This window comes from Paroedura picta, chromosome 1 (genome assembly GCF_049243985.1).
Source record: "Paroedura picta isolate Pp20150507F chromosome 1, Ppicta_v3.0, whole genome shotgun sequence".
NCBI lineage: Eukaryota > Metazoa > Chordata > Lepidosauria > Squamata > Gekkonidae > Paroedura > Paroedura picta.
In genome coordinates, this window is record NC_135369.1 from 150,268,777 (window position 1) to 150,283,499 (window position 14,723).

A 14,723-nucleotide genomic window follows, 5' to 3' on the forward strand; every position below is an offset into this window, starting at 1 on the left:
TCCAGCCCGTGATGGGTACTTCTTCTCTAATAACATTAATAGTATTCATTAGCACAGCCCCACCTATTCATTTAAAACATCTCAGCTGAAATTTGTCGATATGAAGTCAAGTTGGTCTGAATGGGTCTTACACATATGCTATCAATCATATAGTTAAAAGCAGGCACAGATAGGCCTTTGGACTCATTTCAGTATTCTTAAACAGCATTTGACATTTTTACAGTTCTGAAAGTGAGGCACTGTATGTCATGGATTCCTTAATGGAAAGTTAATGTACCTTCACTGGTGAATGATGAATGACTTCACTAGTCTGGACTCAGCTTCATTGTTTATGGGAGGGATCCAACATTGTACTCTTTCTGTCAGATCCCTTTAAGTGTTCTCTCCCCCCAACCTTCATCCATACAGGCAGAGGAATTCCACTCTGTGGTTCATGTTCTTTTGGAATGGCTGGCTGAGGCTGAACAGGCCCTTCGTTTCCATGGCATCCTCCCAGATGATGAAGAGGCTTTGCGAGCACTAATAGATCAGCATCGGGTGAGCGAGATAATTGGGACAAGGCTTGGCTTTCAGGGCTAGATTTATGGGAAGGCAGAAGTAAAATGAAACAGTCTAGGCTTTTTTATGGTTTATTTGGATCTAGCAGCAAAAGTTAATGTTCTTTCCTAGAAATGAGAAGTTGTGAAACAGTCCACACATTGAGGTTTTCACTAACATAAGCTGTGAAATTTTAATAGAATCATTGGCAATCCAGTTAAACACCTTAAAACTGGCATGTCTCAGTCTAGATCAGGGGTAGTCAACCTGTGGTCCTCCAGATGTTCATGGATTACAATTCCCATGAGCTCCTGCCAGCAAACGCTGGCAGGGGCTCATGGGAATTGTAGTCCATGGACATCTGGAGGACCACAGGTTGACTACCCCTGGTCTAGATCATCTAAACATTGCATGTTACTGAACACCTTGCCCTCCTTGGGACCCTGGTGTAAGCCCTCTCATTCTTAGCAGTTCACAGATTCACCCTAAGTAGAATTATGCCCTTCCTTTGAAGTCAAGTGGCTTAGAAAAGTATAGCTGTGACACTGCCATACTGGACATAACTGTATTGTTAATCCTCAAATGGAATAAGTGAAATGCAGTTTGCTTGTTTGTTATCTTCCTCCTGCTGACCAACCTCTCCAGTCATGGTGGATCACAGCTTCCAGTGGGTTGAATGTTCACTTTCAGAAAATAATGTTCAACAGTTGGAAGAGCTGGAGCAGAAAGGCTGTAGTGGAAGAGTATGGCAGAGGTCAGGTGGTGAAAATGTAAGCTTCCTTTCAAACCAAAGCTCTGCAATGTATAGCTCGCAATGCAGAATACAGTTTACCAACTCTTCTCTAGAACTTGAAATATATGGCCTTCGATCCACCCGTAATTCAAGTGGACAGAAATACTTTAGCGAAATACCACTCTTCCTCCCTTGTTGGAGTCCCAAATACTGCAAAACTGCTACTCCTCAGGATGAGGGGATTCCTAGGAACTGGATAAGTATAAAGTCAAAAGTCTCTCAGATTTCTGCAGGGGGAGTAGAAGAAAATTGCCCCACTTCCATCCACTGAAATTTCTCATTGGATCCAACTCATGATTATTATATACTCCACAAAATGCATGGTAGATAAGGCTACATTCAGTTTGGTATGTAATACATTTAGTAATTTTAAGAGAGTAGGGAGAGCTTCAGTGGCACTTGATTGCCAACCATCCAATCAGAGTGTGAAAATGAAAGGATAAATAGCTAATTATTTATCAAATGTATAATACATATACACATGTAAGTACTACACACATGATTTGTACTGGGCAGGTTTTGCTGTTTTGTTACCATGTCAGTACTCTCTCATTGTCATGGCAACACATGCACACACCTACTTGAAAGAAGATTCTCTCAAAATAAATTGGACTGATTGCTCAGATGCTTAAGGTCAAGATGTATGTATCAGAGACAGCTTTTGTGCCAAGGTATAAGTAAAGTAGGTGAGAACCAGATATGCTGAAAGGAGCAAATGTGTTTACACTCACATACTATTTGGTGTATTTGGATGTTGCCAAGTTCGTAGAATGGGAGCTGGGAAACTTGGATATGATGCTGCCATGTTGAATCACATTATCTCTTTTGCATTTTGGGGGGTGAGAGGATGAGAAGCAGACATGTGGCAGCTGTCTTTGGAAATAGCCAAGCATTTCTCATAATTTATGGTTCTACATTTGCCTGCAATTGAATTTTGTTACTGTAAGTGGTCATGGGAGCACTGCCTAGCCCCGTAAGAGTACGGATAACAAATCAGGCCATTTTTGGTGCAATATATTTTTTTTGGTTACTTTTGATATGTCTGTTACTGTATAGTGACATCATGGAAAGTCTGCCAGCAGTTATATGATCCACCCAGAAGATAATATTGTGTTTATTGTCAATCTTGCTGAACAGGCTCCAGATGGTTGTCTCTCATGGGGGGGGGGGTGGGAGCTCCCCAATCCCTTGATCACAAAAAGCAATTCCTGCATCCTGTATGACTAACACTTGATTAGAAGTATATTAGATTAGGCCTTAAATTACAACATCAGAAGAGTTTGCTGAATATCTGGAAATGTTTTAGCATCTACTATGTTGGTAGACTAACAGAAGTTCTGCATGACCTCATGGATGTTCATTTAGAAGTAAGTGCCCATTAAGTTCATTGGGACTTGGTCCCGAGGAAATGTGTACATGATTGCGGTCTTAGCTACTGTTCAGAAAGATTTTTTTTCTATAACATTTGTGTCAAACACAGTTATGTTAAAAAGCTAGAAGCTAATCAAGAACAATGCAAACTCAGTATGCTCTTGTGAGTAGGGTTGGGTACGACCCTAAAAAGGGTGGTTCAGGGCAGCCCATGAATTGGAGCCAAATGGAACGAAGTCTGTCTAGTAAGTTCAGTTTACCCTTTCTCCTGGCAATGGTTTCCTATGGCCAGGAGAAAGATGGCAGGGACCATTCTGGAAGAGACTTTCCTTCCACCTTTCTCCAGGGTTGGGATTTGCCAGGACCAAGAGAAAGGAGGGAGGGGATCACCCAGGAAAAGACTTCCCCCCCCCCCTTTCTCCTGGTCATGGCTTGCCACAGCTGGGCAAAAAGAGGTGGGGATCTCCAGGGAAGGGTTTAATGGCTGCCAGCTATTTAAATTTAACAGCTGAGTGGGGGACCCGTGCTGGCAGCTATTTAACCATTCAGTTTTCCTCCCTGCTGCTTGCCAAATAGTTAATGGCTTACAGCCATTTAAACTTAACTGCCGAGCAGGTGAGCCACACAGTGGGCCTGCCGCTGATCCTGCACCACTGAACAACCAAACTGAACGAGCCAAAAGTCTGGTAAATGTTTGGGAAAGGCGCCTTCCTGAAGATTGGTTCCCAAGCTCTGAACTGGCCCAAGTTGATGCTGACATTTGGCTTGTGCACCAATTTGTGCCCATCCTTATTTGTGAATACAACCAAATATCAGTGGTGTTCCTCTCCAACTGAGTAATATTTCATTGATGCAAATATTTGTGCACTCATGTTCAACTTGGCACAGTCCTTGAATAATCATGAACATTTTCCATTTCCCACCTTAAAATATTATTGTTCAATACATTATTAAATTTAAATTAATAAATAAAGACCAGCATAGCTAATCTTAGTACTATAGCAGGTTATGAATATAGTGGATTTTCTTTGCGCAACAGCATACCACAACTAAAAAAAAAGCTTCTGATGATGTAATGGTTTTTATGCTAGCAGAACTGGACTGCATATGACTGTTTTCAAAAAGCAGAAAGTTGAGGTTATATAACAGTTTAAAGAACAGATTTATGAAACTTTGAATTGGGTCAAGGCAGGAGGCCCGTGATGAAAAGAAAGCAAGCATAAGAGTATACACATATTTCTCCTATTACTTAATTCTTTGTGCTAACTTGCTGTACCTTTTAGCTCTAAATGCTTCAAAGAGAATTAATACGTTAGTTGTCTCGAATACATAAGCTCCATTACATGAAGCCCAATTTTAAAGAAGGTCTAATGGAGCTTTTCAAATGAAAATACTTCAGAAATGGAAATGAACTCAAGGATTATTAGCTCAGGACAAGTGATCATAGAAGTAGGGGGTTGTGCAAACCCCTATACGTGGGCAATCTAAGCCATCAAGTATCAGATTAGAAATATTATGCAAATACTTTACAATATGCTGGTAGAGAACATTAATTCTTACAGTTCAATACTAAACATGCTTAACTGGAAATAATTCCAGGAAGCTTGCTTCAGAATCTCAGTTTTAGAATGAAAATAATATTAGGGAGATAAATGCCAGCATATCAAAATGCTGAGATTTTAATCCCTGCCCAAAAGCCTCTCAAAGCAGACAGAAGCAATAAGCCCAAGGAACCAGTACAGAACCATGGTGTATTGTGGCAAGCCTTACACAACCAGCGTCAAAGTAGAGAATCCAAGCCAAACCAATTTTAACGAAGGATGGAGTAAAATGATTGACAGGTTGTCCATGGGGCACAATAGGAGGCGCTAGAGTGAACACTGGATATAATGGGAACCAGGGATGCCTTTTGATTTGCATGGGGGCCATCGAAATACATTATAGAATTTAAAAATTACAATGAAAAAGCAGAATGGATTTACAAGGAAGGTTTCTGGTCCTAGATAAACTGCTGTGGGACTAGAATAACAACCTCAAAGTGGAATGATGGTCTCTAGAATAGCCTAAATGCTCTGAGACTGGAATGAAAGGCCGCAGAGTGGATTGATTACTCCTAAGAGTAGCTGAAGTATTCAGAATTTAGAATGACATTTCTTACTCCACAGGAGTAGCATAGGAGTAGCATGCGTCCAACAAGCCCAACAGAGCCAATGCAGAATAAGGGAATCCCCAGCAGAACCAGAAGCTAATGTGGGAATCCCAACAGAAGCAATGTCAAACCAGAGAATCCCAGCAGAATAAATTTAAACAAGGGAGTATGGACTTTTGCGAGGCCAGCAGAACCAGTGTCAGCAGAACAAACTTAAGGAAGAGGAGGGGGTTATTGCAAGTCCAACAGAACCAATGACAACCCACAGAAGCCTAACAGAACCCAAGGCCAGTATGACAGCACAAGTCCAGCAGAGCCCGTAGCAATCCACAGAAGCCCAGTAGAAATGAGATAGCCAGGCTGAACTGTGAAACATTGACACAGGCACACACGAACAATCCTGCTTCCCTCCTTCCCCTCTTCTTCCTGGTGCCTGGGCCTATGTGAGATTTTAATCCTAACCAAATTAACAGTTTTGCCAAACTGGGCACTGTTTAAATCCCTGACCAACTGATCATAATATCCCACAAGCCTAGGCAGAACAAATGCTTTGGGAGGGACTTCACGGCCAATCCTAGAATATACACCAATTCGAGGAGGAGGAGGAGTTGGGTTTTATGTGCCGCTTTTTTCTACCCAAAGAGTCTCAAAGCAGCTTACAGTCGCCTTCCCTTTCCTCTCCCCACATCAGACACCCTGTGAGGTGGGTGAAGCTGAGAGAGCCCTGATATTCCTGCTTGGTCAGAACAGCTTTATCAGTGCTGTGGGGAGCCCAAGGTCACCCAGCTGGCTGTATGTGGGGGAGGAGTGGGGAATCAAACCCGGCTTGCCAGATAAGAATTCCTCACTCCTAACCACTACACCAAGCTTGGCTCTCTATCAGTACTCTGTACTGATCAGTACTCTCTATCAGTACTCATATACCACATATTTTGGACCTGAAGTGCAACTTTAGTTGCTAAGTAAATCATTTTACAGCACTGGAAATCTCAAGAATCTCCCTCTATACATCTCTGGATCAACAATATGCTAGGCCTTTGTACAAAGGAGAGAGTAGCACGTAACAGGTGAGAAGCTCTCAGAGCCTTCACCTCCATTTGACATGAATTCTTGTACCTATTCAAGCAATGATATTTCCTCACCTTTATTCCCTGTTTAATTGAATCATAATGTTGCACCTTAATTTCCTAACATACGTTCCTTCCCTACCTTTTGTTTTTCTTTTCTCTCATTCCTTCTCTGCTAAAAGGACATTTTAGGGAGGAGGGAGGGAGTATATAGGGCTTTTATGCTATGCTGACGTTTGTGTGTGAAATCAATAAGGATCTTTATTTTAAAAAAAGACTTGGGTTGTGGTATCTTTTCTGCAGCGAAACTCCCCTAACGGCATAAACGACAGATAAGGCACCTGAAATAAAAATATTACATTTTTCTTTAAGATTAATCCCAGAAGTAAATGTTTGTAAATTGTTGAAACAAGTGGTATCTTCCTTCAACAATGTCTTCCTCCTTAAATAATAAAATGAGTAGAGGCTGACATGGGATGGATCACAGATTCACCCTCTTGAGGAGAAATAACAGTCTCTGTTATTTCTGTAAAATCTGTGTCTCCCTTCTTTCCCCTAATGGCCATTCAGTGAGCCAGACCTCACTGCTTAGAGGGAGTAAACAATAATGGCAGCTCTCTCCTATCCAAAGATAAGGAAGGAAGAAGGACTGCTTAGGGAAGTATTGTTGGCCAACAAAGAATGATGGGGAAAGCATTTTTAAAGCTGAGCCCATGCCAGGTCCTATTGGAAAGCTCTTTGCCTTGCATGCCTCAGGATTAAGATCAGGCTTCAGTCTGAAGGTGGGTCTTGGCCATATGCACTCCCATACTCACCCCCCCCCCAAAATTCTCTGAATGCAGGTAGATGCAATGAGTGCACAGAGAGATGTTGTGTTTTCTTGAAACCTTGTGTGACCACACCTGATTTGTCCCTAGCTCTGTTGTACCCAAACCAAGTGTTGAGCACATGGGTTCCTAGGAGAATCCTGTGGACACAAAAAGAAATCCAGTTCAAGGTATCTTCCTGTGTATTATTTTGTGCTTTATAATTTCCTACGTTAGATCTGTGCTCACCTACAACATCTATTCTGTGCAGGGTATGTAGTTAGATTATAATACGTGGGGCTCCTGAAATACACCCAGCAAAATTAACTTGTTACGTTCTGTGCATTTTTTGTTCATGTTTATTATACGCAAATGATACTTTTTGTTGTAATAGTAATAAGTTGTGTGCTCTAGTCTAGCACATCCCTTACATCTGATGTTATCAATTTGTCTACATTATTAAAAATAATTTTCTTTGTTTGTATAAAAGGTGAACTTGTTTCTCTGCTTCCATTGTATTGAATCCACTGAGGTGTCAGATGATTCAGGCATTTGTTCTTTTTAACTCAGCTTGCACAGCCTGAAGGTTGCATGATTTTTTTTCCTTTGAGTCACTGCCAGCACCTAATTGAAATCACTGTTTCTGCTTTAGGAATTCATGAGGAAACTGGAAGAGAAAAAGGCTGAGCTAACTAAAGCCACAGGTATGGGAGAGGCCATCTTGGCTATCTGCCACCCAGACTCCATCACTACCATTAAGCACTGGATCACAATCATCAGAGCAAGGTTTGAAGAGGTCAGTCCCTTTCAAGCAGTTCTTTGTGGTAACAATCACTCTTTGACAACTTGGAACATGGCTGGCAATGATCAAGGCAGTTACATTGTGAGGAAAGGATCCAGCTGTCGAGAAGGAAACGTTTAACATGCATACCCTTGCTGTCATGTATATTGTAGTCTTTTTTCATCCCTCTGTTATGAAAAAAGGCAAAGAGAAGTAAAACAGTGCCCATTTCAACTTCCATATCTTGGCCTTGCCACCAAAGAGGGATTGGGGGGGGGGGGGAATATTCAGAATCTAAAACCATGGAGCAACTGCATGGCAACAAAATCTATCACCAGCACTTAAAACATATCCATGTTAAATACATAAAGTGAATTATTTTTTTAAAAATAGAAAAACTAACACATCTGTATCTCTGGGACTGCTCATATTCTGAAGGCTTCTAAAAACAATTTAAGAGTATGTATTCCTTGGAAATGTTTTGACCAGTGTCCTTGTAGTAGCATGAACAGTGGCCCTCAATCATAACTTTGGCATATAATTTGAGTACAAGCGGCCATGATGGTAACTCAAATTTTTTAATGCACTGCACTTCATTTAAAGGTGTTAGCATGGGCAAAGCAACATCAGCAGAGACTGGCGACAGCCCTGGCTGCACTGATTGCGAACCAGGAGTTACTGGAAGCGTTATTGTCTTGGCTGCAGTGGGCAGAGACAACTCTAAGTGAAAAAGACAAGGAGGACATTCCTCAGGAGATTGACGATGTTAAAGCACTCATAGCTGAACACCAGGCAAGTAAACTGAGACTGTGTTCTTAAGATCAGGCTAGTTATTCAGTGAAACTATATTTTGGAATGTTATGTGGAATAGATGTATTTCCTATTCTATTATTGTTCAAAGTAAAGCAAACACTGACAACTAGACAAAGTCCTTTTAGCTGATAGCTTGGCAATATTTTTAAGTCTGTCTCTATTATCATGGGCTGCAACATGGTGGACATTTTAACAGCAGTAGAGAAGAAAGAATCTGACCCTTCATTTTTAAGAAACACAAACTGTGTGCTGTAGATCGAAACAATATGGTTCTGCTAGTCACGTTGTGCATAGCTTTTAAAATTGTTCTTAGGTGTGTGGGTTCCCTTCTTGCTCCCATTAGGAGTCTCCCTTTTCAGAAAATGAATGATTAGGGACACTTCACTGCATTTGGTGACCTACACTGGGGCTGCTGCTTTCAGCGTGGGTACCCAGACCAAGAGACTGATGGCTGTCTTGGCTTCTTAAAGAACACTCTCATAGAAAAAAAGATATTATTATTATTATTATTATTATTATTATTATTATTATTATTATTATTATTATTATTATTATTATTATATTTATATTTATACCCCGCCTCCCCCCGAAGGCTCGAGGCGGCTTACATAAACCCTAAAGATAGGCAAAGATACTACCTTTAGGGTATTACAAAAGAGATGCTTGATAGTGCCAGTTCAGTGTAATGTACTAGGAACAGGGAGACCTACATTCAGATCTCCATTCAGACACAGAACTCATTAGGGGACTTGAAGTCAGTAAGTTCAGCATACCTCACAGTACTGATGTGAAAATAAAATAGAGAATTGGTGGATCCTGTGTATGCCACTGAGTTCCTTGGAGGAAGGATGGGATAAATACCAGTAAATCTAGCATAGGCCTTCTGGCAGGTAGAAAAAAACGTTTGTGGAGCAGGAGTGCTTATGTGTACACGAAGGATCTCCTAGATCTCTGGATCAGATCCTGTGTGTTTCCCATAACTAGATATTTCTGCTGATGCATGGCCAACTGTCAACCCCACCAGTCTCCCTGGCCAAATGTTTGGAGGCTGTGATCGACTATCTCAAAAGGAGTTTGTTGAGGTTAAATCCAGCAAAGACAGAGGTCCTCTGGCTGGGTCAGAATGCTGAAGAAAACATGATGCAGCTCCTAGCATTAGATGGGGGCCTTTTTAACATCTATGACCGCTGTCAGGAACCTAGGTGTGATTCTGGATGCTTCCCTTCTAAGGAGGCCCAGATCATGCAGGTCACCTGCCAGGCGTGACAGCTTGCACTGTACCTGTCAGCATCTGACCTAACCACTATGTTCCATGCAATGATCACCTCCAGATTAGACTTCTGAAGCTCGCTTTATGCAGGGCTGCCCTCGAAGCTGATCCAGAAACTCCAACCGGGCCAGAATGCAGCACCATGGGTCCTTACTGGGACTCAATGGAGAACCCGTATTACACCAGCGCCTTCCCAGCTCCACTGGCTCCACTGAACAATCTGGGACCCTTGTATTTATGGGACCTCCTCTTCTGCTATACTCCCCAAGGAGCACTAAGATCCAGCAACAGCACTTGCTTAGGATCCCCAGCCCAAAATAAGTAGAACTAGCCTCAACCAATACCAGGGGCTTTTCAGTCCTGGACCCAGCTTAGTGGAACACTCTGCCTGGTGAGATCAGGGTCCTCTGGGACCTTCAGCAGTTCCAGAGGGCCTGCAAAACAGCTGTTCTGTCAGGCCTATAGCTGAGGCCAGGAAATTAACATCAAGGAAACTCTGGCTTCCCTAACCCTAAAACAGCAATGTTCCATCCATAAAACACCAGCTGCTCAATAGAAATTGATTCCTCCTTTGTAAAATTTTAAAGGAAGCGTTTTTATTATAATTTAACTACTATATGCTAATTTAAAGCATTTTCCCAAAAAACTGTTTATCCATGTAAGTTAATTACTTGTATACTTCTTCTTGTTGCCCACCCTGAGCCAGCCATGAAAGGTGGGCTATATAAATAAAGTTGTTGTTATTGTTGCAAATTATTCTTGCACATTGTTCATCAAGGGAACCAACATTTAATTGCAGATGTTCATGGAAGAAATGACGAGAAAACAGCCTGATGTTGATAAAGTTACTAAGACGCACAAAAGGAAAGCAGCTGAATCTGCTCCAATCCAGTCTCAGATTCCTGTACTTGATAAAGGAAGAGGAGGACGTAAGTTAATGAAATCATAGCATGGAGGGAGGCTGGAGCAGCACGCAGATTCCTGGTTTTGGACTATAATCTATCATTTGTACACTTGTAATCTCCTTGTATACTGGATGAATTGATTTGTCAGTTTATTTTGGCTGTATTAAGAAGTGGGTTGTAAAATCTAGAAATCAGCAACTTGTGTCCTTAAGGCCAAACCTGCCTTCCTGGGGGCAAGTCATCTAACTCCCACAAACTCTCTTTTCCTCCTGTATTCACAACCAAGAATATGTACAACCAAGCATAGATGCCATCGTATCCTTTGTTTAAATTGCTTTGACATGAGTATGGAAACATGAAAGAATAATAATTGTTTTCTCCATATTTTAACAGGGAAACGTTCCCCAACGCCAAGCTTGTATCCATCGGGTGCACAGACGCAGATTGAAACCAAGAATCCACGGGTGAACCTGTTAGTCAGCAAATGGCAGCAAGTCTGGCTCCTAGCCTTGGAAAGAAGAAGAAAACTGAATGATGCTTTAGATCGACTAGAGGAAGTAAATACTAAAGCTAGCCATCATATTACTGGCAGCAGTGCTTCTGTTGCTTGTGTGAGGGCAACAGAGTCATGGGGCACTTGAAAGACCAAGTGGTGTAGTGCCTTCTTCATCAGAATCATCCTTTTTGTGGGATGGCAGAGTGACAGACATCCTACTTCTCACCATACTAATTATGCAGCACAATTGCACTCCTTATACAACAAACACAGATGCATGTGGAGGCTCTACTCTGCTCGTACAATTTCTCCCCTGTGTTTTTAAGAGAGAAGTTACACAAGCTGATGTCCTCATGGTGTGCCCAGAATATACATTACATTGTCTGAATAGTGGAGGGAAATTTATGTGCGTTGGGAAGGGCAGTGTATTTCTGATCCTGACTGCTTCTTTGCAAAATACAAGAAGCCAGTGTTGACTTATTTTCTGATCTTTTTGCTTTATGGTCATATGAGATGAGATCACAGAACAATCCTTTTGTTTCCTTCTCTCTCTCTCTCTCAGCTGAAGGAATTTGCTAACTTTGATTTTGATATTTGGAGGAAAAAATATATGCGGTGGATGAACCATAAAAAATCTAGAGTGATGGACTTCTTTAGAAGGATAGATAAAGATCAAGATGGAAAGATTACAAGGCAGGAATTTATAGATGGGATTCTTTCTTCGAGTAAGTTTTCAAGAGTTTACTATAATTCTCCAAAGATGTTTCAGAATGCTTTTTAAGTTACTTATCTAAAATACTTGTACATCCACATCATCTTATGAATGAAGGGGCTAACAACATGATGAATAACAATAAAACATCAACCATTATAATCATTAAAATGGTGACCATTACAAAATACAACCATTTTAAACATTTTATTTATTGATTTATTTTTAATTATTTTTTAAAAATGAAGACAATGAAAGCCTCTGCATAGGGATTTCAAAAAAACTTGAGCATATAAAAATATGTTTTCTCCAGGCACTTAGAGGACTGTCATACATAGTTTCTGCAGGGAGGAAATTGATAATTTCCATGTTGGCCAGTCATTCTAATGCAAGCTGTTCCTTTGGTCTGCAGAGTTTCCTACCAGCCGATTGGAAATGAGTGCAGTAGCCGATATCTTTGACAGAGATGGTGATGGCTATATTGACTATTATGAATTTGTAGCAGCACTTCATCCAAATAAAGATGCATATAAACCTCTAACCGATGCAGATAAAATTGAAGATGAGGTGTGTTTCTCTCCCACCGCTTTTATTACTGCTAGCATATGCTAATGGAATAGACCTACTGGTCTCCTGCTTCATTCTACAATGAGCAATTATGTAAAATCCTTAGAGGATAATAGTATGATTTTGATTATCTTTTGACAGGTGACGAGGCAGGTAGCAAAATGTAAATGTGCAAAGCGATTCCAAGTGGAGCAGATTGGAGATAACAAGTACAGAGTAAGTAAAAACAATCATCTTCATGCTTGTGTCATCCAGTAATTTTGCCAAGAGCAGAGATACTGGCACAGGCTGGCTCAGATAGTACAAATTCATTGTTTTCTCAAAATCTCGAAGTAACATTTTTTTTTAAGCTTAATCAATTAAAAAAAATCAATGTGCAAAAAAAATATCTGCTTTAATATTCTGTTTGAGTGGTACAGCTTTTCTCACGTGAACTTTGTGAAGAGTTTGCTCTTGCTAGAACTACTCAGAACCTCATGATGGAGCTTGATTTTCTGGGCCCGTGTGCATTTGGATACATCAGCAGCTTTGGGGGCCTTATATGGTGGCATTTGTTAATGTTTGAATAAGGGGGCATTTTTTTCTTTAACGGAATGAACTCCATTAGGCTTTCAGAATATTTGAATGAAATACATCCCATCATCACCATCCTGTGTGTTTTTCCATTACAGTCTACTTTCCCTTCATTTAGATAGGAAATGTGCCAGGAATCTTTTTAAAAAATAGCATGAAAGAATCTGTCACATTACAGGGGAAAATACCTCATTTCCTTTTGGTTCAGTAATAAAATTATTTTCCAATGATAATTCAGCTTAAGGAGTTTATGGAATACAGCAAGCAGCGGTCGGTTAATACAGGGTTCCCTTGGCATTCACAACTTCAGGCATCTAATTTGCCTTCACATTTCTGAACTAGTAACTTGGACTGTGTATGTTTTAGAGTCATGTTAAAGGATGTCCTGTTTTAACTAATTATGTCTTTCTCCCATTTTCCATCTCTTATCAGTTCTTCCTGGGAAATCAGGTATAAACAGTGGAATGTGTTATGGAGTTTCTAAGTACTCTCTTAATACATTATCATTTCAGCTTGTAGTAGTCTATCCTTCCCTCTCCTTTCACCTTGAGCTAATTCATTCTTAGTCAGCTGTGTTGCTGGTGCCGCTTTGGAAATGCTTAGCAGATTTTCTTGTTTGGGGAGTTGCCTTTTCTTTTTCTTCTTTTTTTGCCTGTTGCTGCCTCATTAATGAGCTTACTTTAAAGGGAACCAGATAATAGATTGCCAGAATTTGTAAACGCCGTTAGTGTGTCTCCTGTGGGTTACACAAAATAATTTGTTGCAGTTTTTTGGCTAAGATTGATATATGTGGATTTTCTAGCAGTAACCTTTATGGTTTCTGTGCTGCATCCATACCACCAGATAACCTAGTATCATGCCCTTTTTAAACCTTTGGTAAAGTTTGGATAAATTAGAAACTGGAAAAATTAGAAACTGGATTTCCCTAAAAGAAACTGGATTTCCCTAAAAGATGAGTACTGCTTTTCCCGATTAGTTCTCTGTATATCCTTAATAAGAAGTTGATTCTAGACTGAACTCTATTATTTTATTATCACATCATGTAAAATAGGATTTGCTGTACAACTGAGGGAGCTAGTTTCACCGCGGACAAAAAAGGCCTTAGCAAGAGCTGCAAGAGAGGCCTTCCTCAGACCAAAATTTGAATTACTTTATCAGTGCCACAGTTATCCACAACTTTTTGGCAGTTCCCATTTCAGATTAGTTGAAACCTAAATGATAATTTGTCGCCAAATATCAACTGTGTACTATTAACATATGACATTTCATCAGGCAGCATAATTCGGAGTACTTTTGTTATAAAGTCCATGTTGTAAATCATATCACTTTAGAATTTTATATCGTCAGGAGTGAACAATAGTGAATAAAGTCAGCTTTCCTTGTATTTAAAAAGAAGTCATTGCAGCATGAACCACTGAACTGAACTGGAAAGGTGGCACCTTGTTGCAAAGCCATTTTATCCTTATTTAGGGATTTACATCGTATGCCTTTCACATTTGCATTTTTGCTTCTTAGTAATATATTGGATTAATTAATTTAGTTTTGTGTGCTTTCCTGTTATTTGGTTCCCCAAAGTAATATGCCTTTCCCTTTGCTTAAGCAGTATCTCAGTGAAGTTGTTTTTTTTTTTTAATGAGATCAGTTGTACAATTTGGATTGAAATAATTTCCTAGGACAAGTAGTGCTTAATTTTGACTTAATCTCTGTGATTAGCTTTTTATGAAATTATGAGATTTCCCCCCCTGTAGTCATGAGCATGAAGTGAACTTAATCAGTGAAAGCTTGCATAGGATGGGTTGGTAAATTGGGAGATAAGAGTTTCTGTATTGATAAGGGCTCAAAGGTTGCATCTTTGCAATACTGCTGCATTTCCCAGTCCAGGA

The 14,723-nt window shown here is 40.3% G+C and overlaps 1 protein-coding gene across 41 annotated transcripts in view; it reads left to right on the plus strand.

Annotated features, from left to right (window-relative positions):
* The window catches only part of DST (dystonin), a 404,883-nt gene that overhangs the window by 374,381 nt on the left and 15,779 nt on the right, over window positions 1–14,723 (plus strand). For 36 of the 41 annotated variants that reach the window (XM_077308292.1, XM_077308223.1, XM_077308177.1 and 33 more), the window contains 9 exons: window positions 409–537; window positions 7,376–7,519; window positions 8,108–8,296; window positions 10,387–10,516; window positions 10,886–11,049; window positions 11,551–11,713; window positions 12,113–12,267; window positions 12,409–12,483; window positions 13,273–13,290. In XM_077308292.1, the coding sequence (XP_077164407.1) occupies window positions 409–537; window positions 7,376–7,519; window positions 8,108–8,296; window positions 10,387–10,516; window positions 10,886–11,049; window positions 11,551–11,713; window positions 12,113–12,267; window positions 12,409–12,483; window positions 13,273–13,290 (1,167 nt within the window). The remainder of the gene's footprint in view (window positions 1–408; window positions 538–7,375; window positions 7,520–8,107; window positions 8,297–10,386; window positions 10,517–10,885; window positions 11,050–11,550; window positions 11,714–12,112; window positions 12,268–12,408; window positions 12,484–13,272; window positions 13,291–14,723) is intronic. The other 5 variants (XM_077308187.1, XM_077308232.1, XM_077308511.1 and 2 more) reach the window with 1 other exon arrangement.